A 27,288-nucleotide genomic window follows, 5' to 3' on the forward strand; every position below is an offset into this window, starting at 1 on the left:
TTTTCAGGTACTCTTTACACCTCTGCTGTGAAATGAAATTTACAAACAGAAGCAAAAACACCTGGTCTCTTCATAGAACATGAAATCCTTTATTTTAATTTTCACGTCTCTATTCATGAGGAATATGTAGCGTTACGGATGTGACAATGCTGAAAATAGCACTTACTGGGAAATCATTTGTTAAAATAAAACAAATGCTTCAAAAACTTGAAGAGAGACCTCACATATTCAAACCATCACATTTTGACATCTGTGCTAGTAGTAAAAACCTTCGGTAAAAGCTTTATTTTTTCATGGTAAGGTTGACGTTTGCATGGAATTGCCCTACTTTACAATATTTTGTTAGACAATATACAATACAATATTTTATTTTATTTTTATTTATTTAGTTTACTAATTGAAATATCACAATGAAACGTAATTTTTCTTTTCTTTCAATTTTGAGGTGAAATATTATGTGAAAAATACCTGTATGGTTTTACAGGTTTTGTAGACAGTGCTGTCTTGAGATTTTAATCACATTGATCTATGCCACACGAATGATTCCCACATTCATTCACCACACAGCATTTACAGGAGTTTTAAGGAATATCATTGTACCCCTGAGGAAGATCATGGTTCATATCTAATACCATCTGAATGTTGCCTATATAACACTATGCATTCGCGTCTCAAAATTGCCTAAAGAAAAAACTGAAGAAACCGTTGAATCGATGGAACATCTCATCACGATGATGTCGGAAAACACTGCAGGGTGAGTTTTACTAAATGATGTGACAAATATAAGAACATACTGTACTTACCCAAACCATCACTGGAAACTTCCATTGAATCTGAAGAACCCTCACTCAGATCCTCAAGAGACGAGCCGTCCTCTCCAACCTGCACCCTGAGACCGACACAGAACACACATGAGTTACCAAGACATCACAAAGAACTCGATGCTCCTGAAAGCCTTAAAGATACACAGAAGTTCACCCAAAGGTGAAAATCCTGTCGTCATTTATTCATCAAACGAATGAGAAGAACACGGCTCGGATCATCTCACCTGAATCTGAAAGGTGCCACCGCAGCCATGCGTGGAGTCTCGTGACCCATCGGCTGTGTATTTGAGACACACGCACGTGATTTAGACGCCCTCATTTCTCTATCAGCCACTCCACGAGTCAACGTGTCTATCCGCTGCTTCTGTAAGCTCGTCTGAACTCCTGTTGATGTCTCCCATAAGATGTTCCCGTTGCTTGATCTGTGACGGTTCTCTTTAACTCGTCCTGTGGCAGAAGATCCCGTAACCTCATCGTCTAGACTCCTGAAGTGATGTCGTCTCCAGTTGTTGTTGGAATGTCTGTCCAGATCTCTAAAGTCTGTTTGGGGTAAAGAGCCCCTGCGCAGCTCACTTGTGCTCTTAAAGCGGTAAACCTCTCGTTTGGGCACATGAGGGCTGCTGTTGGCCGAGCGTGGACTCCAGTTTATTCCTCCGCGTGTGTCTTGAGCTCCTCGTGAGGACTGGATCCTCAGTTTGGATCCTCTGGAGGCTGATGATGGAGATCTGGAGGAGGTAAACGGTGTGGTCCGTCCACCCGACGGGTAACTGCTGCTCGGGTGTTTGGTGTCTGGTTTGGAGAGGTTGGTCAGGCTCTTCGGAAGAAGAATTCCAGAACCGTTCTCAGACGTTGTCTTCACGTTTACTCCTGACATCATGGTTGAGCACGGTCACAAGATCTGAAGATCTGAGAGGAAATCACACATCAGAATTTCCACTCGATTAGCTGAATGAAATGTACGTGTTGGGCAATGACTGAGAGACTGGGCTTGTAAATAAAATCAAGATAATGAAGCTGCTTTCGGTGACGAGATCTCACATTCATGAGACGAGAAAAGGCATACATACAGTTCCTCAGATATCGCTGTGTTATTTTGTGAAGAAATCTGTCAATTAGACACTGTTTGATGTTTCTTTCTACGAGTGAAATGATGTACGTGACCCGGACCACAAAACCAGTCACAAATCACACAGTTATATTTGTAGCAATAGCCAACAATACATTGTATGGGTCAAAATGATCCATTTTTCCTTTATGCCCAAAATCATTAGGATATGAAGTTAAGATCATGTTGCATGAAGATATTTTGTAGATTTCTCAAACATATGAAAACTTGGATGCAGTAAAATCGCTTACAGAAATGGACGGAAACACGTCTACAAACTTGACTCGCCGCTGCCGCTCTTAGAGAATGACCCACTCAAGTTTGAGATCTGTGTGAAGTTTAGAATTTCAGCTTTCAGGTTCATCTCCTCTGCACAACGTCATCACAGCGGTGAGCCAACAGAGAGCGTGAAAACAAACCTGCTTCTTCTGAGCAACCGCCCGCTACAGCGCCTCTGATGGACCACTTTAAAGACGACTCGCTCAATATTTGGATTTTTTTGCACCCTCAGATTCCATAGTTCAGTACGTCAATGGAAAGCTTATTTATTTAGCTTTCAGATGATGTATACATCTCAATTTAAAAAAAATTACCCTTTCAAACAAATGACTGGCTTTGTGTCTGTTTTATTATAAACACATGGCCTGGAACAACATATAGAATGTTTTTATGTTTTTTGGCCTTTTGTTCTCTTTTAAGTCACTCTTTTTTTCAACAAAAGATATTGAACAACATTGAAGTACCAAAAAATATGTGAGAATATTGTTTCCGTTTTAGAAATAAATCTGCATTTCAGTTTCATTTAATACATTTTGTTCAAAAACACTGATAGTGTAAACGTGAGCTAAGCATATTATTTTCTATAAAACCATAATGACATACTAATGATTTTTGGCATTTTGAGAAGGTGAGGTCAGAAACAAACAGAGTATAAGTGACGTGTCTGAAGCTTCTACAGGTGATGATCTCTCTCTGGAGAATAAGCGTCTATAAGCGGTTTTACTCTTTCAATATTCTTATGAAGCAGCGTCCTGACATTTCTCTCAATCCCTCGCTTTAATGCAAAATCATAAAAATGACATGAAATGTTCCTGTAGCTCACGGCATCACGCGAACAACACAAAGATCATGGGTTTGAGAAAAGACACATCACTTTGGATAAAAGTCGAAAGCATGCATGTACTGTAAATGTGGTGAAATACAGCAATACATGTATAAACAGTAACTCCAGCTCTGCTTCAGGTCGTTTGCATGTGTGATAATAATGATGAATGTAATTAGCATGCTGCAGTTCTCCTGCCAAACCGAGCGCCGATGGAGTCTGATCATCAAAGGTCTCATGACAGACTGACACCAGTTGGTACTCCCAGCAGGCAATGCCAGATCTCTGCCATCATCCAGTGCCAAGCTCTTCTTCAATAACACGACCGGTCGACTACCACTGTTCACCAGTCCGGCTCACATGAACTCATGTCTGACCCTCAGGCTATAATACAAACCAGTGAATCACACGATCACTCGCTGGCATGCACATACATCTACAGTAAAGGCCATGTGCAGTACAGTACTCATGCTATATACACTTGTTTTGTGTTGTTTATACATTAATATAAGTATTTACTCAATTACATTTACTCAATATTTCTATTTTACTCAATAAATATATTTACTCATTGGGTTTCCCTGTGGTGGAATGAACTACCAGCCTCCACCCGAACTGCAGCATCCTTCACAAGTTTCAAAAAACTGCTGAAAACACACCTGTTCTGCATTTATTTGACTAACCAATAACTGTCTGACTGTCTAAATATAAATATATATATATATATTGTTGTTGTTCTTTCTCTCCTTTGCTTCCTCCAGCTTTAATCCTCTTGTCGCATGGCCTTGTGAACTAACGCTACTGTTTAGCGTGTTGACAAAATGTTTAGATGCTCTCCTAGTTGTAAGTCGCTTCAGATAAAAGCATCTGCCAAATGAATAAATGTAAATGTAAATATGAACTTGCAAAGTTTGCAGATCCTAAATACTGCAGATAAACCAACTTTTTTATTTTGAGCAGTTTGTCCCATTTCAATTTTCTGCACATAAAAAACATACAGTATAAAGAAAATATTCCAATATGCAAATAAAGAAAAATACTTTGAAGAAATGTAGTCACAAGTTCACAGAATTGCGGCTGTATAAATATCCAGATCAGATCAAACCAATGCCAATTCTCAATCTAACCTCATGCCAAAAGAAGCTCTGATTCCAGATCAGTAGAAAGTTCTGATGGAAGAGATGTTGATCATGATGGCCTGACAAACATGTCCATTTCATTACAGTGACAAGTGTCTAAATGTGGAATTACAAACACACAAACACACTACACTGCTTGATGTTGTTTATGAAGTGAAGACCGGGGCTAGTTGTCACACTGGTTAATACCTAGTTCAAAATATATCTTCTTTTATAAACTTTAAATGTTTTAATTCCATTCATTTAAGCACAGATCAAATCAGGCTTTTATTATGTGAAATAGCATTACAAATGTCAAATAAATGTTCTCAAATCACTGATAAACAAGACAACCCATTGTGACAACTTGCCCCAGTAAGGAGGTTGTTTTTTTCTCAGGTAATAAGTAAGGCATAACCGCTTCGCGTCGGGTGGTTCTTGGCCTCCATGTCGTGCATTAAAATCCTTTAACGCACGGCTAGCTGTGGATTATCCCGCTTATACCACGGTCATTTGCCAAGTTAAATCTTTTATTGATGTTTACAGTGAAATTTTAGATCAAATAGGTGAAGATGACAGTGATTTTGTCAGTTAAATTTCAAATGTAATCAAACTGACTGGAGCTACCTGTGCGTTAAAGGGTTTAAAAGCACACCTTCCAGCCAATCAGAATCCAGTATTCAAACACACCATGGTATAACACTGATTATGTATCAGAAACTAAATATAAAAGTAAAACCTACCCAAAAAACATTGACTGGAGTTAATAAAACACCACCAGTGTCCTCTATAAGCACTGCTACAAACACACACTACAAAAAGAACTCACTTTACAGATGGAAAGGAAATATTCATAATCTACTTAAAAATCCCCAAAAAGCATGAAATGACATCACAACTCTAAAACTCTCAGCATCATTATAAATTTAAACAAACACACACGAGTCCACAGCATCCATGCAGACCGAGTCATGATGACACAGCAGTTCAGAGCGGCCCACCAATTCCACTACTCACTCACTCACTCACTTTCACACACACACACGCGCGCACACACGCACACACACACACACGCGCACGCACGCACACGCACACGCGCACGCACACATCTGCAACCAATAATAACCAAACAACACAGACTATATCACGCATTATTAAATCTCACCTCCAATCACTGCTTACATGTACTGAAGAGCAGCAGTATCTCTGCTTCATCCGTGTTCTCTGAGAGATAACCTTTACTGTCCGATAGAATCTCAGGGGGAGGCGGAGACCACAGACATCTGGACATCCAGAGAGGACAACTCATGAGCCAATGAGAAAGACTAAGAGAAAACAGAGGATGGGCTCCGTCCCCCCTCCCCTCATGACACACACACACATGCACGCACATCAGCGATGAAGAGCTCTGTTAGTCATGACATCATGCCAAATCCTGTTTCCTCAGGGTCATGACCTCTGACACGTGCCCTATCAGTTTACATTAATGCGACTCAGATGAACTCTTCTTTGTGCAACATCTCAACATCTCATCTCAGACATTAACCATCAGATTAACATTATTCACTTACTTAAACAAACTGTGAATGACGACTGAAGGTGGGACCAAAGTTTTGTCTACGGACAGGAAAATAGTTTAGACTCAGAACTGCTGGCATGTCTTTAGAAAATATTTATATTTTGTGATGTTATACCATTTGTGGTTTCACACGTTCCTTCCTGTTGCAGTTTCTGTCCTTATGTGACTGCTCAGGGCTTTATATAACAGGCCTGGTTATGATTGTTAAATTTAGACCGAGACCCAGATTCAATCATTTATTTTTTTTGCCACATTTACAAGACCAATCTCATATGTCAGACAGAGTCTTGTCAGGAAGAGAGAGAGAGAGAGAGAGAGGCTGGGTCAAGTCAAGCAGAAGAGACAGGGTGAAACATCTGACACCCTGAAGAAACACATCACCGCTCAGATGTCATGTCCTCATGGCCCTTCATTGAGTTTCCAGGAAGATTTCACTTAAAGCAACACTTTGTAGTTTTTAGAGTTTAAAATAATGTCTCTCAAATGATTTCAGTGGTAGAACAACTCTTAACCGGATGAATTCTACTGCCGCTGGTACCCGAGCAGCCTCACAGCGACTACATGTAAGCTCTGTGTTGGGGTCGGTACACCCCCTGCCTGCCGAAGAGTTTCCTAACAATGTTTCTGCATTCGCCGGTTCAATCAGCTTAGTAAACAAGTCTTCATGTGTATTGCGCTGCCCACAGGGAAACTTATACGGCGACATTATTTACCACACTGGTAACAGACAGTTGCGCTTATCAACCACAGGGGGGAGCCGTGAGCAAACGTTCTAAAGTGTCGCTTTAAAGGAGTCATATTGCACGGCTAAAAGGAATATTATGGTTTGTTTTAGATGTAATGTAATGTGTATACAGGATTTAAAGTTTAAAAAACGCTGTATTTTCCACACACCGTGCATGTTTGTGTCTCCTCTTTGCTCCGCCTCTCTGAAACGCGCTGATTTTTTACAAGGCTCATCGCTCTGAAAAGCGAGGTGTGCTGTGATTGGCCAGTTCACCAGTGCGTAGTGATTGGTCAAATACTGCAAGCATTTCACGGAAATGTAACGCCTCTGACCATATTCGGAACATCAGGTTCCAAAGCAGTTGTACTGACAGACGATACAATGAGATTTACAATTACGCCCACCTTAACTACGTGTAGATTTGGGCGGTCTTAGTCAAATCAGACCACCAACTGATGTAGATTTGTGGGGGTGTGGCTACACGAGGAGTTTCAGGCAGGTCTGGGTGAGCATTCGCTTTTACATAGAACGCATCTTTTGTTCCCACACTTTCATTTCTGTAATTTTACACGTCTAATACATGCATGAGCAACTTATAACACACCAAAGACACAGAAAAACACGTACTTCCGCCATATGACACCTTCAAAGAGTAATTTCAGCATCTAAAGACCACTTCAGTATGATGCCTTACATTAACCAATGTACACTGTCAAATAATTTCACATAGTATAGTAACATATATGTCTGAGTCATGAGAGAAGTCCTGCAGACAGTCAAACATTCATCAGATAATTCAGACACGACACACTGATGAACTGCATTCAAATCGATAAATAAATCCAGTCTCACCTGATAAATGCACTTCAGCAAGTGAACCATATGAACCCGTGTGTGTCAGAGAGAGAGAGATTTACATAAAACTATCATAAAGAGTAACCAGATATTCACAAACCAAACCGTCTAAAACCCAGTCAAGAACAGACACCTTGAGGTCCTGAATCCACATCAACATGAGAATGAAGAATAATGGAAGAATTAAGATAGGAATCAATCATTTAAAATAATCAAGAGAGTCATTATTTACTCACCCTCATGTTATTACAAACTTGTACAAATCTTATTCTCCTGAAAACCACGGGAAACTGTGATTCTTCTTTAAGATATCATGAATGTTGTCTGTGTAAAAGTAAATGTGGATTTTACATTGTGTGTGTATGTGGACAGCAGTCAGAAGCTCATGCAGATAGTTTTCTTTTCTTTTCTTTTCTTTTCTTTTTGGTGATACAGACAGAAGCAATCCTTAAATCCTTCACTATCATTTACATGCCATTTATAAACACGTGCAAGACCAGAGGAACTTGATTTAAGTATCAAATTAGTTGAAAACTGCTTAGGGTTCGGTTCAATTGGTTGAGAAATGTTTGAGTTGATATCGAGATCTTCAATCAGATTGACTTTTGATGACAAATCTGAGCTCAGCTTGACACATTGTTGACGTCTCTTCTCAAACTCTAATGACAGACTCGTTTTCTTAGATGAGACTTTAGCCATTTCATCTCACTGATGTCCAAGAGAAATAATTGAGATATTAAAGAGATCTCTTCATTCTTTCATGTGATATAATTCACAACTGGACTTGTTTCCGTCAGTGAGTCATCAGACAGCTAGCGGCGGGTGGAGATTTAAGAGCAGGCAGAAGATGATGATGATGATTATAGGATGGCCATGGACACAGTCCAGATGAGTTTCATCACAAAGAACGAACACGTGTTGTTTAATACACACACACACACAAGTCCTCTGGAGAACACAGAAAGCCAACGAGTGTGTCATCATCTGTCATTCTTTCCAAGGAAATGTGTGTCAACATCAGGGTGTGGTTGTGTGTGTGTGTATAGCTGTTACACATCAGACCGGTCTTCCACCTTTAAAATCTCGAAATGACATGACGATACATGCTTTTCTGATCCCTGTGGAAATTCTCTAAATCATTACATCATCGGCACATGCCTGCGGTTTTACAGACAGTGAGCACATGTTAAGATCATATTATTATTTTCACCCAGCTGAGCTCACAGACAAATTCAGACAAAGCCCAACACGTGAGCATTACCTGTCCAACTTCTGATGGAATTAAACAGCGTCCACCAAACCACAAGCATTTACCACAGTACCATCATACCACACACGCACACGCTTAGTTTGAACCTTTAAAGCACTGATCTCATCAGTCGTGACCTACAGGTTAGTGGGCTGTGACATGTTGAGTCGTGGCTCTCGGGTGGGTAACACGGGCTCAGATTTGACATCTGATGTTTTCCAGTCCTGCTCACGTCATTGTTTCGAGTCAACTCTACTATTCCATAATTAAATGGTCAAAATAATAAAAGAACAGAAAATAAGTGACTCATATTTAGAATGGGTCACTTACCCATATTAGTCTCTCTCTGCCCTCCTCCCCACCTCGTGATGCCCATCCCGAATGAATCCCAGGCCCAGATGAACGTCACATGCCCATCCCTAACTAGAGATTACACCAGCTCCAGAACATCCCGTGCCATCCTCCAGACGGACTACTTGTCACATTAATGCTTGTTACAATACTTAGTGTTTAACGCTAAACTTACATCACATGACAGCAGTTTAGCTGCACATTATGCCATTACTATCTTCCCTGCTCATAACACTCCTCTGTTGTCTGATATCGGTCACAAAATAACACCAAATTAGACCTAAACAGTTTCAACAAATGAAACTTCCTGAATCACAACTAAGAAGCTGTCCCTGTTCTTCATAAACATTTGCTCAGTCACTTTGAATGAAAGTCAGTGAGTGCAGCTGTGACGCGTCAGAGGAGAGCTGGTCCTCCCGGCTGAGTCTGGTTTCTCACCAGGTTTTTCTCCATTTATTTCTCATCGGACTTTGGGTTCCTCGCCACAGGGCCGTGCTGGCTGGTTCACCGGGAGACCGCTGATATTAGATTAGCTTAAAGGTTCAGTCGATTCTGATAACATCCCTTTATTAGAACGGTCTTACTCGTTCTACAAACACCATGCACTGTGCTGTGTTTGACCTTTTCTGTGTTTTCTGTTTTTCGCCTGCTTTGGAACAATGCACATCGTGAAAAGCGCTGTATAAATCAAATTGAACTGAATTGAATTGATGTGTCTAGCAGCTCTGCTATTTCTTCTGACATCATCACACTCTCGTTTCACAGCAACAAAACATATCCATACTGTAAGCCAGACAGTAATCGCTGTAGATCATTTAAAGTGGTCAATAAGCTTTAATGTGAAGAATCTACACAGTATGAAAAACTCCAAACATGACATGATTTACCCAACACAACAACATCATCTGAGTCATGCTGCTTACCTGAAGCCTAACAATAACTCTTATAATAAAATGATCCGTTTAAAACTATGAGGGTTCCTCATACTAGATATAAAAGCAGAGGATGAGTTAACATGTAAAACAATCCTTACAGTCAGAACTGCATTACAACACAACCATACAGATGTTAGGGTTACTCTCTTTCTCCATAATCTCTAAATATTGCTCAAGAAATCTATCGTCAAAAAACTAACACAAACACACAAAACCTCATATGACTCTCCATGAATTCCAAAGAACGGAAAATGATATTCTGTGTTAACTATGAAAGCAGTTTACTCACAGTCTGAGACGCGGTGGATAAATCCACATTTACACAATCACAGGCCACATGAAGCCAGCATCCCCATCCTCTCTCATCAGTTTCAGCTAACTGTGACTCTGCTCTCTCGAGTCTGAAGAGAAAAGAAAACATTTGTCCTTCTTAAACATTCACTGGTGTGAAATACATAAATGGACGGTCTGGCGCGGCTCCAGACTCCACGGATCTTTCTACCGGAACATAAACCTGAACGCACGGCCATTAGTTCACAAGATGAATCTCACCTGTCATAAAGCTCTCGGGCCACAGAGGATCTGATGGAAGTGCATTAAGAATGAATAATTCTATCAGTCAACACGACTCCATTCTCACCAGCTCACTTTGTAAAGCACTCTTCTGAACTCGTCTAAAACCTTCCACTGAAGTGGTGTTAAACTGTGTTCCACAGGATCATGTCGGAGCATTCAAACCTGATGTGCTTCAATCATTGGGTTTAATGGTGTGCCAGCAAGAGATCAACTAAAACCAGTCAGACAAACTTCATCTGGTGTAAACTGGTCTAAGCTGTTTAATCACAAGAGCATCGTCATGATGGTGATGTCGAGTGAGGTGGAGCTGATGGATGATATAAAGTACGGTGGGGGGCGGGGGGGGGGGGTGAACGGCGTCAGTATCTCTGCAGGCAGACAGACTCGAGTTTCACTCGCGGTTAAAGCAGAGCTGCAGCTCCATGCTCTCATTTATCTGCATTTACTGCACTGAATCTGATCGGAGCACACTAAACACACACGTCTAAATTCATTTCACCAAAGCTCTATAGATTGATATATAGTAATGGTCTCACTTAATACACTGGAACAAAGAAAATATTTCATGTGAGAGAGAGAAAACAATGAATCTTCCCTGACCTGATGTTTCCAATATATGTACAATATTATAGTACTCTATATTACTTTATTCTGCTACTTAAATGTATATTTTGCTTTTGTAAATCTTTGTTTTTATATATTTACATATATTATAAGTTGCACTACATACATCACACTTTATTTTATTTTATTACTATAATTATCTTTCTTTTCGTTTGTTTACATACTTGCACTATTTGAACGCAGCAAAAGCTTTGGCAATAGGAATGTACCTTTGAATGAGAGAGCGAGAGAGAGAGAGTGAGAGAGAGAGGGTGTGTCACGCTGTCATGATGAAGTGTAAGGTCGTCCTCTAGTGCCCTTAAACACAAATGACTGTTTTACCAGTGATGCTGTCAGACGTAACATACAAGAATGATATATAAACCAAGAGACCAATAAGCTTTGTGTCTTTGCATGTAGGAATTTATAGAAGACGCGTTTGTTTTGCCAGGATTGGATAACCAACACACATCACGAAGTAAAAAGTGTTTTAAAAATCAATATAAAAAAAATGTTTTACTTACAGACACACAGCAGCACGTGTCCAGAAGAGATGTGTTAATGAGCTGAGAAAAGAAACACTGCAGGGAGGTAACGATTCACCGTGAGCCGGTTGAAAATCGATTAGAATATGTGACGATTCAAGTCGGTTGGGACGTTATAAAAATCGCAGTACATGTTTTGAACAGCAGGGGCCGCTGTTTTTCTGCAAACTTGGTAAACGTGGATATGCTGATATTTCTAAAAAAAAAAGGAAACGTCAGGAAAAGCACAGACAAAGTCTTCGTTTGTTTATATTAAAGAGACTTTTGTATTTTTCATGTTTTTATGTGATTTGGAATTTGTTTTAAAACTGCAATTTAGTTTTGTTATTTGACATAAAATATATTTTTATTTTACAAAGAATTGTACAGCATTAGAGAAATAATAAAAGGGCAGTTGTTCATTTTAATTTTTCCGCAACTCATTCTGTAAAAAATCGCATCACAGAAACGTGAATCGCATCGCGAGCTGAGAGAATCGTTACATCCCTACTGTCCACATGTGAATGAGTGAACCAAACATCCTTCAATAAATCTAAATATAACAATACATCCTTTTCTGACCATAAAAAAGTAACTGATGAAATGTTTTTGTACTCCAAACAGATCCCAACGCATTGAGTAATATCAACTGTGTTTAACATTCAGAATACACACAGCTTCCCCGTACTGTACAAAACTTTACTATCACTACTTTACTATCACCATTAACTTGATTTAAACTCTACTCTTCATTCTTCATCTGAATTCATTTCTGAAAACATACTGTATTTTGACTTCTTTCAACCATAAATCTAAAACAATTTCACGTTCTCTGAAAACACTTGGCTAATGTCTCACATATGTTGCGCCAACGGAAGTTCCAAATGTTCGCGTGTCACGTGATTCATGGAGCCTTCAGAAAGTTCCAGGAAGTTGTTTTCTCTTTAAATGCTTTATTTCTTTCATTTTTTATTCATTAAATGACTTGCGTCTTTAAATGGGTTCAAAGTCCCTCAGTTGGTCTGTTTAGCCGCAGCTCCATGCTTTATTAGTAACTTCCTGGAACTACTGCGAGCCTCCACGAACCGCCACTGCTCTGAAAAAACTGTTCCACTGGAGTCAACGGAGTTGACGCGACTCTCTCTCTCTCTACGGCTCTGGTCCAAACTAACCGTAAAAGGCCATAACACACACGCACGCGCAACGCGCGCACACACCTCAGGAGCTGCTGCAACCCTGCGGTTTATGATGTACGCGCTCAATCACTATTACTGTATGTTACCGATTGCAGTACATGCAAATAACATTTCATACCACTTATTTATGAATCAAATCATATTTAATAAAATACAGCAGACTAAAATATGACTTAAAGGGGTCGCGGTTTCCCGGACAAGGATTATTTTAAAACAGGACTAGGCCTTGGTTACATTTGGATATTGAAGTCGTTTTTAGAACAAAAGAACATTACTGGTGGGCATCTGGAGACAAAACAATCACTCTGATATATTTTAAGATATCTCAGTGCAAGTTGTTTTCGATTAAGACACCTCTAACATTTAAATTAGTCTGGGACTAGGCTTAAGCCCTGTCCGGGAAACCGCCCCAAATGATTTAAAAAGATGTATCATACATTTATGAATTAGGCTGTTTAGATAAATCCATGTTGAACACAGCAAAACAAACTACAGTATAACAAACTAAAATTCAATTCAGTTTTATTTACAGCATAGCGCTTTTCACAATGTTTCAAAATGCAAGAGCCTAAAAATAAAAGATGATAACACATCAAATATTCCTGGTGCTTTAAACAGATGAGTTAAAGAGATCCAGTGTCACATGAAGCGTGCACATCAAACTCTCTCTCTCTCTCTCTCTCTCTCTCCCCTCCCACTCCATCTCTTCATCTATCCCATGCTCTCTGGACTCATACGAGGCTCTTCTGAACACTCTTCCAGCATCACACACAAAATCAAAGCAGGTAAGAGAAACGTTGCCGTTCTTCTGAATTTTCACTTTTAACCACTTCTTGCATCTTTCTAAAGAGCTCTGCAACGCTGTCAACTTCAATGTCACAAATCTGCTTGACACGTTCACTTAGGCTTCATTTAACATCACACGTTCCATGTGTCCTCAGACTGCGTGTTTATCTTCAGAATGCCGCTGGGAGGAGGAAATAAGTGCGGATGCTGTAAGAAGACGGTGTATTTTGCAGAAGAGGTCCAGTGTGAGGGACAAAGCTTCCACAAGTCATGTTTTCTGTGCAGTAAGTCACCACAGCTGATCTGAGACCTGAGCTGAACACATACACATCAGCACAAGAGAAATGAGAGACGAATGACAAATATAAAGCATTATATCTATACGAGATGGACAGCAGAACTTTCTATAGCTTCAACGGTCTGTGATTTAATCGCGAGTGTTGTGATCATTAGAAACGGGTGGAGATGGAAAATCCCATAGAGAAAAAGTGTGAACCGGAAAATGAAAAAATGGTTCATGCCGATAGTTAAATATTTATGATAAATAGAACTGTCACCTGGATCTTTTGTCAGTGTATGTTCCAGTCTATATAGACTTATGAGATAAATGATCTTTGAGAAATCAAATCTTGAGCAATATTTGAGATAAGAAGATAGCAATTTGACATCTTATCACAGTTTGAAACGTTACTTCTAGAGCTGTGTGGCAAAGAAGAATGTAACTGAAGTAAGTGCTGCTGTTCATGCTACACTGCAAAAAATGACACGCTTACTAAGTGTCTTGGTCTTGATTTGTAAACATTCTTAAATCAAAATACAATTACTTGACCTAAGATATTTGGTCTTGTTTTATGAAAAAGAATGTAAGAATTAAGTAAGTTTATGGTAAAAACAAGCAAAAAATCTGCCAATGGGGTGAGAAAAATAAACTTGAATTAGGTACTTGAGAAAAAGGTCAAACTAAATTCAAGTTTATTTTTTGCTTGTTTTTACCATAAACTTACTTAATTCTTACATTCTTTTTCATAAAACAAGACCAAATAGCTTTGGTCGCTTTTCTTGTCAAGTAATTGTATTTTGTCTCAAGAAGTTTTAGATATTTTCACTAAAAACAAGACAAAAATGCTTCGTAAGCAATGTCATTTTTTGCAGTGAATTACAGCAAAAGAAAAAAGAAACTTTACTTCAGACGGCGTCCTATAAACGAATGACATGTATTGCACTGTATTTATTTCACTTGATTAGTTTTAGCTTCTGAAGTAAGAAGAAACATGGTGCGAGTGTTAGTCTGGCTCATGTCAGAATCAAGTGTTTACCACACACGGCCATATTAGGTGTGCTGTCAATGATGTGTGAGTTTGTCTGCCTTATATGGCTGAAGAGCGTCTGTGTCGAAGCACAGCAGAACACACGAGTGTTTATGTGCGTCGTGACATTTACAAACACACCAAACATCAGTGACACAAGCGTTATGACATCTAACTCCAGTCCATTCCGCTTTTCTCCTGAGAAAGTGCCTCTCTCAATAATATCTCACGCTGAGCTCAGATTTCCAAAATTCATCACACGTCATCTCTCCCAGAGAAAATGTTGCTCAGGAGATCTGATGGACGTCTCACTTGTGTTTTAGTCTCAGATGTTTGTCCTGAAACTGCATATAGAAGAAATAAAAAAGACGTTGATATCGAGATCTTCAATCAGATTGACTTTTGATGACAAATCTGAGCTCAGTTTGACACACTGTTGACGTCTCTTCTCAAACTCGAATGACATTGTGAGATTTCTGACTCTGTTTCTCAGGAGAAATATCTGAGTCACACATGAGACTATAAAAGTTACTTTTTGCTTATTTAATCTCTTTCTTACAGTTGTCTCATGTGTGTGTATTTGTAGCATTTTTCATGTATAACAGCACTAATCTGAGATACTGAAGATAAAACGTGTTGGACGTCCACAGAGCAACTGAGCTAATGATGCAGTCTGTGTGTGTTAAATATACATGAACACCTCATGTGCTCACTGCAGGGGTGTGCAGAAAGAATCTGGACAGCACGACTGTAGCTGTACATCAGGATGAGATCTACTGTAAATCCTGCTACGGAAAGCAATACGGGCCAAAAGGTTACGGATTCGGTGGAGGAGCAGGAACTCTGAGTATGGACACTGGGGAAGGTCTGGGCATCAAACCCGTCGGGTGAGTGAGTCCGACAGGCTCTACACATCAACCCTGGAACTATTGAAACGTGGATTAGCACATTCACTCAAATTATATACAACTTCAATCTGTAAAATCTGATGTTTGTGCTGCTTCTTCCCTATCCAAATGATGTCACTTCCTGGAGGAGGATCTCCTCATGGCCTTCAGTTAAAATTGTCTAACAGGGTGGAATGTGATGGAGGACAGGAAAAAAAAACAAAGATCATTTAAACCGAAATTCCAAAAACAACGTCGAAGAGTATAGATAGCAAGAGGCGAAACTCTGGAGCTTTTTGGGAAAGCGCGTGGCCGCCATTTTGGGGTGAGAATGCTTTATAACTGACATGGTTTCTAGCGAGCCAAGGCTTTTTTTGTCATCGTGTATTATCATCATTCAGGTTGAATTTCAGCTTAAAGCGGCCGTGCAATGGTGTGTCATGCATTCTGACTTCTTTACAATGTTAAACGTCTTCTCATGCTTAACATGGTCAACGAGTTGGGCGTATTACGTAGTATTTCTGTGCTCGATACACCCCCCCGCCTGGAAAGTTTTTTTCGAACATATAAAACTGTTTCGTAACAAATTTTCTTAGTCCCTTATTGGACAATTCTGCCGGAAAAGCACATGGCACGCCCACGCGGCAGCAAGGAGGGCAGGAGAAGGAGCATGCGCAGACGTCAGAGCATACGCTGGTGAAGTTCAGGTGTTTGTTTGTTCGCTGCATTTGGGTGATGAATGTTCTATAAACGCTGGATATAACGCTGGATTTGGAGATGGTTTGAAACTGATATATGGAGCCGTCCCAGTACTAAAAGATGCCGGACATGAACCACATGCGGTGAGTGAAACTGATGACTGTTTTTTTTTAATTCAATTTATTGTCATTGCACATGTACAAGTACATGTCAACGAAATGTGACCTCTGCATTTAACCCATCCAGAGAGTAGTGAACACACGCACAAGTGGTGTGTGACCACACGTACCCCCGGTGCAGTGGGCAGCTATCACTGCAGCGCCCGGGGAGCAAGTAGGGGTCAGGTGCCTTGCTCAAGGGCTCCTCAGTCGTTACCCGCCGGCCCTGGGAATCCAACCAGCAACCTTCTGGTGATGAGATTGGCAGAAACCACGTGTGTTACGGCCGCTTTAAATATATTTTTTAACAAAGCAGCTGATATTGCTATCGCGACAGCAAAAAGCCAATTCGCTTTCACCCCAAAATGGCAGAAACCGCAGTGCGCTGGTGTTGCAATAGAACGTTCTATTGAGTTTCGCCTCTTGGTATTCTAAACTCTTTGACAACGTGTTTTGATAGAAGCAAGAAAAATTAAGTCTGGCTGCATTCCCTCAAACCAGAGTACCGAAATGATTTCAATTCACTTCTGTGACTTTAATAATTAATGTGATATATTAAAGCTAGTGTGTAATATTTACAATGTTGAAATACTTTCAATTACAGCTTATTATACAAAAATGACTAATTCAGGTGGGTTGTGCTGCGATCTCTCACCGTCTCTCTTTCTCATGCAGACAAACAGCCCACCAGCCGACCAACAATCCCAACCCGTCAAAGTCCGCTCAGAAGCTCGGTGGCGCAGATGTGTGTCCTCGCTGTGGAAATGCCGTGTACGCCGCTGAGAAGGTGGTGGGAGGAGGAAACGTGAGTCGCCTTATTCTAAACAGACTGATATACAGTCAACTCTGAATATAAAACAAACGAGATTGCAACATGCATCACATTGTTAAAATAAAGTTTTTTGTGTGTGTGTGTGTGTGTGTGTGCGTGTCCTCGTGTAGGCGTGGCATAAGAGCTGCTTCAGGTGTGCAAAGTGTGGCAAGAGTCTGGAGTCGACCACACTAGCAGATAAAGATGGAGAGATTTACTGTAAAGGTCAGTCATCATCTATACGTGACAGTATAGAATCACGCAGTTCAATGTTCGTGGAACAGTGTCTGAAATGACACAGTCAGCACATAGAAATAAAGACTTGGTCGTCATAAATCTTTCAGGTTTAGTTGTATTAACACATTATGACCTCATGTTATGTGTTTACTCAGGGTGCTATGCTAAAAACTTTGGACCAAAGGGCTTTGGGTTTGGACAGGGAGCCGGTGCTCTCGCACATGCCCAGTAAAACCACAGCCTGTGACACCTGTGAGGAAAAACTACAAACCTACACAACATGTTGGAAGAATGTCTGATAAACGCCATTATTATATATCAATGTAACTAAGAAAACAGTCATTCATTCATGTGACATCCAACATAACCTTAGTATAGTCAACTGATATTTATGCGTAATAATAATAAACTGGGTTATTTTTCACTCTACCTGCCATTTATTATTACTTTGATTCTTAATACAGAGACACAAATAAATATATGTCGTGCAATATGTCCAGTGTTGGGTGTAACTAGTTACTAAGTAATTACTTACTGTCATTTAATTACTTTTCCTTTGAAAAAGTAAAGTAAGGGATTACTCTTATTTCATCTGTAATTTAATTACAGTTACTTCTGAAGTAATTCAACTAAATACTGTGTGTTGTCTAACTTTAAAGTCTTTGCTTTAATGTATAATTCTCACATTTGTAATACTTTGGTCAGTTAATAATACTACTTTATGTAGTTATTTATTATTTATTTGAATGAATTAAAAGAGGCGTTTCATGTCTATCCTTGAATCACTTAACTAATCAAGGTTGATGTAGGATATAGAAAGTAATTAGTAATAAGTAACTAAATACCTTTTGGAGAGAGTAGTTTGTACAGCAATCTAATTACACTATTGAATATGTCATTAGTAACTAGTAATTAATTACTTTTCCAGAGTAACTTACCCAACACTCAATATGTCACGACTTTGCAAACTATGATAACTAAAATGAGTCAATATACAAAGAAAAAAATGAATTTTGAGTCTTGTCCAGTTTACTTAATTGAAGCAAGTTAATACAGCACCACTTAAAAGTAAAATTTATTTAGTTTGGTTTAACAAAACATGATTTATTGGAATGAACTTGTTTTATTATTTTGTACAGAAAGGTTTTCTCGAATTGAATTGAGAACAAAGCATTATTTTGAATTTAGAATGCGATGACAAAAACACACACTTCAAAACTGTTTGTTAACAAAAGGTGGAGACACAAGAGTCATTGAAGATCTTCTCAGATGGGGTCTGTGACATCATACACACATCAAAACCACAGTGTGATGAAGAACAAAGAGTGTTTGTGTGTTTGAGCCGGACACTGATCTCATCTCAATCTCATGACAGACCGATTGTGAAGTCCTTCTGTATGGAGACTGATCTGTCTCCATACTTCTGCACAAACAAACAACAACAACAAACAAACAAACAATCCTGATTTCAAACCTGCAGACGGGGAAAAGTTAAACAGCATGAGTGCTTCTCAACCAAACTCAAGCCAAACTCGACAAGATGCATAAAACAGGCTAAAATATCAGGATACATCTTAGTGTTTGGTTATTTTCAATCTGTCAAGTTGTATAATATTTTACTGGGTATGAGGGGCTGAAGTATCATTCTGGACAATTGGGGGCCTTGAAGTGAACAGGTTTGCGATTCTTATCCACAGCCTCTTCTGTTCACTTCACAGCTTCCAACAGGGGGCGCCACTTCACGTTCTTCAAGTTTCTCTGCTCTTGTTGTGTTTTCTAATAAGACAAATCTAACATACAGAATCTACACTTCACACGTGGTCCAGACACTCCATCAGAAATAACAGCTTATCTGATGTGAGTAAAGCCGTCTGGTGTTTCACACTATGTAAATAAAAGCAGGTGATAATTGGCTGTCTGGAGGTTGGAATATCACGCAGATCAACAAGCAACAATCAAATCCAAGACATCACACATAAAAGTTAAAATTCCTGCGACGTTTACGATCTTCCCCAGTCACCAATAATATACCAAACCGTGTCGATCTCTCTCAGAGCTGCGCTGACAGCTGCGCTAAATACAGTCGCATCAGGACTAATACACAATCACCATAGTCCAGGGTTTCCACATCAGCCAAGACCCAAATCCATCATGCCAGCCAACAGGACAGGTGTTCCCCGCACACTGACCCTTCTAGAGCTTTCTCTAAAGCTGACCGCTGGGCATCGGACGGAATATCACGACTCACGTTACCTTTCTGATGTTGGATCGCTAAGATTATATTTCTCTCAGGTGGCCATTCCTGGAAATGATGCTGGACACACCGACGATGGTGATGATGAGAAAACAAAGCCAAAACACACATCTAACTACAATCCAGCACTGCTTGAATGCTTTCCACACTGAGAAATCATTCACGACTGCGAATACAAATGTATCTGTATCATAAATGTATCTAAATTTAAGCATTTTTAGATATTTGAAGTATAAACACCACAGAATTACTGTGTAGGTGCTTTATTTTTTGCAGCAGTGCGGGGTTGACTGTACTCAGGGTCAACCCCGGGTCAACAGGGCGGGTGTCAACATTACCACCAGCATCAAGCCAATATCTGTCAAAAGAGCTTAACTTGTGTTGAATCTGGAACATTCTTCTAACGTTAACAATAGGATCCAGCCAAACGATGAAGCTTTGTTTTGTAATCATGGAATGTTTTTATCTGACAAACACCAGAGAGAGACGGTAACAGCTGACTAACCGTTCTATGTTTAGCTAAGCCAACGTATGGACTACATGACATTCCCATCATATTCTTCCTGAGATTAATGTCGTCTACAGTTAATATTTTAATCAGGTCAAGCATGAGGCGCCGTTCCCCGTGGAACCATCCAGCAAATCACTCTTTCAGAAACAAACACACAGATCTGAAGAGATGTCATCTCAATATGTGTCTTGTGTAATATACTGTACATGATGTGCTAATGATGATAGACAAGACAAAATGGAGAAATCAGATATTCAAGATCCCAAAAAAGTGAATCTAAAAAGACATTTACCAAACTGAGACCGTCTTCAGGGGAAGATTTTATGGCTCTGTTGTGTTTCATTTAAGTATCAACATGACCTCTCCGCTGTTCCTCCTAAAATTCTTTTAGAGAAATAAGGACATAAATGAGATGAGTGTTGAGAAAAACTACAAAACTGCATCCTCAGATGATTTACACCATGCTTTTATGTATTACAGTAAAGGCAACATGCTTTTTTACTATTTTACTCTGAATATGGTTAAACTGTGGCTACTGCAGCAAAATCACAGTTATTTTAGGCCTAAGACATCATGTGTTGGGAAAGCTACTCTGGAAAAGTAATGAATTACTAGTTACTAGTTACATATTCAATAATGTAATTAGATGACTGTACAAATGACTCTCTCCAAAACGTATTTCATTACTAATTACTAATTACTTTCTATATCCTACATCAACCTTGATTAGTTAAGTGATTCAAGGACGGACATGAAACGGCTCTTTTAATTCATTCAAATATATAATCAATAACTACATAAATTATTCTTATTAACTGACCAAAGTATTACAAATGTGAGAAGGATACATTAAAGCGTACATTTTAAAGTTAGACTCATAACTATTGACTATATTACACAGTATTTAGTTGAATTACTTCAGAAGTAACTGTCATTTAATTACAGACAAATAAGAGTAATCCCTTACTTTACTTCCTCAAGGGAAAAGTAATTAAATGACAGTAAGTAATTACTTAGTAACTAGTTACACCCAACCCTGATGAAGACATTACAGACTTGCCATCTTGGAACATCAGAGCACAGTTTGAGACATCACTGAGATCTCCTAAACGCTAAAGGTATCTCCATTTATTATCACTGCTGTCCTACAGACACATTCACAAGACATTCACAAAGAAGTGATTTTTGATTAGCATGCTATAGTTTACTGTCAGAAACTGTGGTTAGATGAGACTGGAGTGAGACGGATCAGAAACACGGCTGGTGATAAGCTTTGCTTCTGTCCTATCAACTTCAGCCGTGCACAAGTGCTGGACAAAAGCTCTGGCTAATAATACCATCCAGTTACAGAGTGACGGCGAACAATAAAGCTCGTCTTAAAAACACAGCCATTGTTCTACAGCATCACTTCAAGATCTTCCCACCACAGCAACACAAGGTAAGATCATTCGCTTTTCCTTTAGACCTGACATCAGCATATTACACGTCTGATTCGACATTAAAGCAGAACCGTTCACCATCAATATGAATGATAGTGAACCATTGATATGGCTTCTTGACCGATTTAAAAAAACTCTTCACATCCTCGATTACGGTCTTAAAAATCTTTGTCACGCTGTGTGGTTCCATACAAAACCTTTACAACCACATGCAAAAGATTCCTTGTAGACGAAAAAGGTTATAAATCGCATATAAGAAATAAATTGATCTTTCAAGAACATCGGACTGAAAGATCCTTTGGAGAACCACGCTGCAAAAAACCTCATCTTTAAAAGTAATTTACAACACGACATGTTCTTCCCTCACCTCTTTTCTATACTTCCGTTCATCGTTAAGGTTTTAACACAAAATCATCAAGTTACCTGTTAAAACATCATCAAATGATGTCATTTCACATTCTTGTGTCAAGTCTTTCAGTTGTATATAAATCAATAAAAAACACAGAAATGATTGTAAGTTGAGTTCGAAACATCACTCAGGGCGATCGGTCTATTTTCAGATGTACATGATGATGTGCTGTGATGTGTTTTAATGTGAGTTTTATCCCCTTGTGTCCTGAAACATGGGCAGGGTGAACGTCTGTGAGTGTGTGTCTATTTCTGGGACATGAGTGGACACGGGCTGGAGAAAGATGGGATTGTTATCTGTGCGACATAGTTAGCATACCAATATCACCAAACCACCGTCCACGTCTGCCAACACCTTCCTCCTACAGGACCACTTCTCTGTGTGTGTGTGCGCTGTCATTGCTTTGAAGCGTTTAACAGATGAGTTTTAAGTCTCTTCGTCAATCAATTAGTGCTCAGATGTGTCGTTGTGATGTGAATGAGAAACACTGCTGCTCATAACAGTGATCATTTGAAAAGTAAAATGCAGGAGATGCTTTGAGTCGTGTGATGACCCATGAACGCCGCTCTGAGTATCATGTCGGACACTTGAACCTCTTGAAGAGCCTCCCATTGGTGTTACCCTTTGGAAACTAACGCCTTTATTTTTGTCTGCTAGGTCGACTCTCCGTTGTAAAGATGCCCGAGTGAGTATATTGTGTTTCTGTTTTCTGCCGTTTGAAGTCCTAGACATCTCACAGCCCCCTAAACAAATGTGCACTATTCTTAGAATAACAAAACATATTCTCAAGTCCAAGTCTGAAATCTTTGTATTCAAGAATAAAAGAAAGACTTTTGGACACTTCTGTGTACATTTTATAACATGAGCTTTGTGTTGACAACTACAATATCTAAATATCTTTCTTTTATTTCCAGGCAAGAGGTGAGAGTGAAAAGCCGTCTTCAGATGGCCCTTTGAAAACCTGATCTACTGTAAAAAATGATAAATGTCTCCAATCGTTTACATGTTTATAAAATAAACGCTTGTTTCAACTCTGACAGAAAAAGTCCAAGATCTCTGCATCCCGCAAGCTGATGCTAAAGGTACGTTCACGAGACGAAATAAATGTACCCCAGTTTTGATCATTTCACAAATTCTAGCTTCCCACATGAAACAAATACTATATATAGTAAACTCCTACACACTACAATGTTCTTGAACGTTACTATAGCAAATACTGTAGCACACTACTGTTTCCTACAGAAAACACTGGGGTATTCATGTGGGTTATATTAGAGATTTTGTGTCAATGTTGAGAGCATCAGTTCACGTGTGTGTGTGCGTGCGTGCGTGCGTGCGTGCGTGCGTGCGTGTGTGTGTGTGTGCGTCTGTCAGAGTCTTATGGTGGCTAAAGCAAAGGAGGAGTTGGAGGAGGAACTGGCAGATAAAGAAGCAGAGAAAGAGAAATATTTATGTGAGAAAGCTCCTCCGCTTCAGACCAGTGGAATGTCTTTCGCTGAACTACAGGTACATCACGCACAAAACACTCAATCTACACAGAGATACTACAACACTTTCATCCAAAAATGATGTCTATAAACACGACATTTGCTCTGTACCAGGAGCTGTGTCGAGAACTACACGCCAAAATCGACGTGGTGGATGAAGAACGCTACGACATTGAGGCAAAAGTGCTTCACAACACAAGAGAAGTAAAGAACACGTTACCTCTTCACATACTAAAGCTCATTCGACAATGCACCGCGCTTGTAGAAAATCAAAAACCAAGTCACGAAAAACACCCGATTTTTTAAACGCACAGCAGAATGTCAATCATGCGAGTATCCACGGCCTCATGTTGTGCTCTCAGAATAACCAAACTGAACAAATGGGTTTCAGATCAAAGATTTGAACATCAAAGTCCTGGACCTGAGGGGTAAATTTAAGCGGCCCGCCCTGAGAAGGGTGAGGGTTTCAGCAGACGCTATCCTGAGATCTCTGCTGGGCTCGAAACACAAGGTGTCCATGGATCTGAGGGCCAACCTCAAGTCTGTGAAGAAGGAAGACACCGAGAAGGTGAGACGCTGACGGTCTCACCATTACTCCATTATGACACAACGTGTGTTACATTCAGCTTTGTGTGTCTGTCCACAGGAAAAGACGGTGGAGGTCAGCGATTGGAGGAAAAATGTCGAGGCCATGTCTGGAATGGAGGGAAGGAAGAAAATGTTTGACGCAGCTCAGTAAACAACACAAGACCAATAAACTCAATGTAAAAGCCACATTACTTTTTCATTCCGTTTGTCTTCCCATAACGGCCAATCGAGCTTCACATTGACAGTAACTTGATCAGATCAGTGAGAGAGAAACCGTCATTCTGTATCACACATAAACAGGTTGTTTAGAAGCTTACCAGGATCTGTTTTTTACAGGACATCAAGATGGGCCCAAGTTTGCAGGAATTGACAACGCTGAGAAAAGAAATATTCATGTTTTTTTGTTGATGACTTGCAATGAGTACTTTTTTGTCAAGAACCAAGTAACATTTTGATCAGAGGCATAACTGCTGTGTGACGCGTTATCATTCATAAACCAAATATATCTCACTTGTCTACATGCATGCTTTTTATAAACTCTTTAATTAAGAGATTCCATTTGTATCTGTCAGCAGCAGCATTTAAAATGAACTAAAAAAGGGTAACGTGTGGGAAAATCAAATGACATATACTACCATGTTCAAAATAGACCAAACAGATTATTTGAAACCCTAAAATCTTAATTGTGAATCAAACAAATTCATGGACAAGTTAAAAGTTCTCTGACCCAAATCCAGAGACATAATGTATAAAGTTTAAAATAATGTATAATGTATTATGAAAACTGATATAAAGTGTCATCAACAGATGATTTCTGCTTTCACGTGAAATGTGTTATTAAACACAATAATGTTCAATTTATTCCATACTGTTAATTTCCATATTTACGATTACTGTTTAACACCAAAAGTTGTCTAACATTAGTTAATGCTCAGTGAACTTAGATGAGCAACATGAACAATTGGTATTAACTAACCTTATGAGAAACTAATAAGTCATGTTAATATAAATTCCTCATTGTTAACGTTAGTTCCTCTTATTTAAGGAATTAACACATGCTGACAAATAAAACCTTATAAAAGCAAAGACATGCTACTGAACTGGACATTCAAAAAATGTGATTTATAGTAACGTTAATTTATACCAGCAGACCGGAAGTGAGCGCGGAATGTTTGTTAAAGCGTCTTGAACGCAGAAGATTAATTGTACTGAGGATTTCTTTTAAAGTATCGACTGCTGTAAACGGGACAACTTTCTAAACGTTAAACTACAGCAAATTAACATCAGTTTAACTTGCCTCGTTTTGTGAAGACACCTGCTTTGAATCCTTTGATATCCGGAGAAAGTCTTCAGCGGCTGAATGCAGCGCCACCGTCAGATCCCATGATGCACTAGACTAGAGCGTAATTTAAAGGTACAGTGCGGGAAGTTTTGTATGATCTATTAACAGAAATGCAATATAACATACAAAACTGTGTCTTTAGATGTGTATAAAAACCTTACGTAATGAAAAGTTATGTTTGTATTACCTTAGAATAAACCAGTTGTATCTACATAGGGAGCGGGCCTATCTACATGGAATTTGTTATGTTGCGCAGCCATGTTTTGTACAGTAAGCTCTAACGGACAAACAGCTCTACAGAGCGCGTTTCGTATATGTTGGTCTTCGTGTGTGTTTTTAGACGCAGCTTGCGTCATCACTGAGTTGAAGACGCACAAAGTAGTAAGTCGTAGTACGGAAAGAAGGAGGAGTAGTCGTCATCTAGCTGAAGCAACTGATTGTTCTGTCTTAGAAGTTTTGATAAAATGGAGGACCATGCGTATTGTGCACAAGAGCCGACAGAGCGTGAATCTCCGTCGTCATAGAAGCGCAAACGTGATGCTGCCAGACGAATTAGAGACAAACGGCGGCAGAAATCCAGGATATACATCGGTGTTTCTATTACCAGATGGAAGGCACTGTTGAAGGACAAATGTTTTCTAGGCGACGCCGAAGTTGCCTGTTTTCTGCTAGACTGGTAAGATAATTCAACATTTTCAATGTTTCCACTTTTTCAATGTTTACCAAACAACTGTTTTGTTGAAACGGTAACGTTAGCATTTTATACTAATGGCCATATAACCTCCGAATAATAATGTATTTCCGTCCCTGCGGTATGTACTCCGGTTGTTCCTGACTTTACAAAGGGGGAGACAAACGTCTACTAACTTACACCTAACTGCCTATGTCGCTGTCAGATCAAACGCTTTGAACAGCGTTGCTATTTACGATTAGCTAACTTTAGTTACTTCACTACTCTCAGCGTGTACTAGATAGCACGCAAGAAATCTAATTATAGAACTGTAACCGTAACTTTCGTAATAGAATACATGTTAAATGATTAATGACGTTAATATATTGCCTTACCTGCATGTATCTCTGCTATCCGCTGTCTCAGTAGACGACATCTTTTGTTACTGTTGCGGCCACCGTCGTCATTCGAAAGGGAGGGGTGGGCAAATGACTCAGAGATTCGTTGTAAAACTATAATACAAAGCTAGTGGCCGCTGATTTTCAAGAACTGCGCCTTTAAAGATTACAAGTGCAAATTAATTTTTAAAAAACAATGGTGTTCACGGATAAATCATTTATAATATTCACTGCAACACTGTATAAAACACTTAGAATGTTCCTGTTTGATTGCATGGCGACTTTAAGAAATAATTTGCTCCAATCGCGCTGTAAAGGGATTTCTGCTTTATGCGGTTGCACCTATGCAGGTGTGTACTAAATAATATACTGTAACCAATGATAGAAAAATACTAGAAATATATATAATATAAAACCATATATTTAGCCATAATATTGTTTTGAATGGAAACTATTTGTCTCTACAAGTAATGTGTTGACTTCTGGAAACCAATATAACACCATTAAATCTTACTGGAATAAGACCCAGAACACACTATATAAAGGACATTTGTAATGGTT

At 39.3% G+C, this 27,288-nt stretch overlaps 3 protein-coding genes across 10 annotated transcripts in view; 2 read left to right on the forward strand and 1 right to left on the reverse strand.

Annotated features, from left to right (window-relative positions):
* The window catches only part of nav1b (neuron navigator 1b), a 69,264-nt gene extending 59,027 nt beyond the window's left edge, over positions 1-10,237 (reverse strand). For 2 of the 3 annotated variants that reach the window (XM_057337027.1, XM_057337025.1), the window contains exons 1-3: positions 5,315-5,386; positions 1,049-1,730; positions 804-889 (exon numbers count right to left, since the gene is read on the reverse strand). In XM_057337027.1, the coding sequence (XP_057193010.1) occupies positions 804-889; positions 1,049-1,701 (739 nt within the window). In that variant the 5' untranslated portion in view covers positions 1,702-1,730; positions 5,315-5,386. Of the gene's footprint in view, positions 1-803; positions 890-1,048; positions 1,731-5,314; positions 5,387-10,134 lie in introns of those variants that run through there. The other variant, XM_057337026.1, reaches the window with a different exon arrangement.
* Positions 10,238-13,403: 3,166 nt separating this feature from the next.
* Positions 13,404-18,056, forward strand: csrp1b (cysteine and glycine-rich protein 1b). Of its 2 annotated transcripts, none has more exons than XM_057337148.1 (6): positions 13,404-13,529; positions 13,686-13,814; positions 15,556-15,724; positions 17,257-17,386; positions 17,524-17,617; positions 17,785-18,056. In XM_057337148.1, the coding sequence occupies exons 1-6, from the start codon at positions 13,463-13,465 to the stop codon at positions 17,859-17,861; spliced, it is 666 nt and encodes a 221-aa protein (XP_057193131.1). In that variant the 5' UTR covers positions 13,404-13,462; the 3' UTR covers positions 17,862-18,056. The 2 variants fall into 2 exon arrangements, with proteins under 2 accessions (XP_057193131.1, XP_057193132.1); XM_057337149.1 differs by having other exon boundaries at positions 13,456-13,529; positions 13,705-13,814.
* A 3,320-nt stretch (positions 18,057-21,376) lies between these two features.
* tnni1b (troponin I type 1b (skeletal, slow)) lies at positions 21,377-25,317 on the forward strand. Of its 5 annotated transcripts, none has more exons than XM_057337150.1 (7): positions 21,377-22,927; positions 23,157-23,324; positions 23,617-23,748; positions 23,844-23,933; positions 24,121-24,297; positions 24,376-24,493; positions 24,654-25,317. In XM_057337150.1, exons 2-6 carry the CDS (start codon positions 23,316-23,318, stop codon positions 24,466-24,468), a joined length of 501 nt encoding a protein of 166 aa, XP_057193133.1. In that variant the 5' UTR covers positions 21,377-22,927; positions 23,157-23,315; the 3' UTR covers positions 24,469-24,493; positions 24,654-25,317. The 5 variants fall into 5 exon arrangements, with proteins under 5 accessions (XP_057193133.1, XP_057193136.1, XP_057193134.1 ...); XM_057337153.1 differs by having other exon boundaries at positions 21,377-22,623; positions 22,900-23,324; XM_057337151.1 differs by having other exon boundaries at positions 21,377-21,832; positions 22,465-23,324.
* Positions 25,318-27,288: the final 1,971 nt, after the last annotated feature.

Source organism: Triplophysa rosa, linkage group LG7, assembly GCF_024868665.1.
Source record: "Triplophysa rosa linkage group LG7, Trosa_1v2, whole genome shotgun sequence".
Lineage (NCBI taxonomy): Eukaryota > Metazoa > Chordata > Actinopteri > Cypriniformes > Nemacheilidae > Triplophysa > Triplophysa rosa.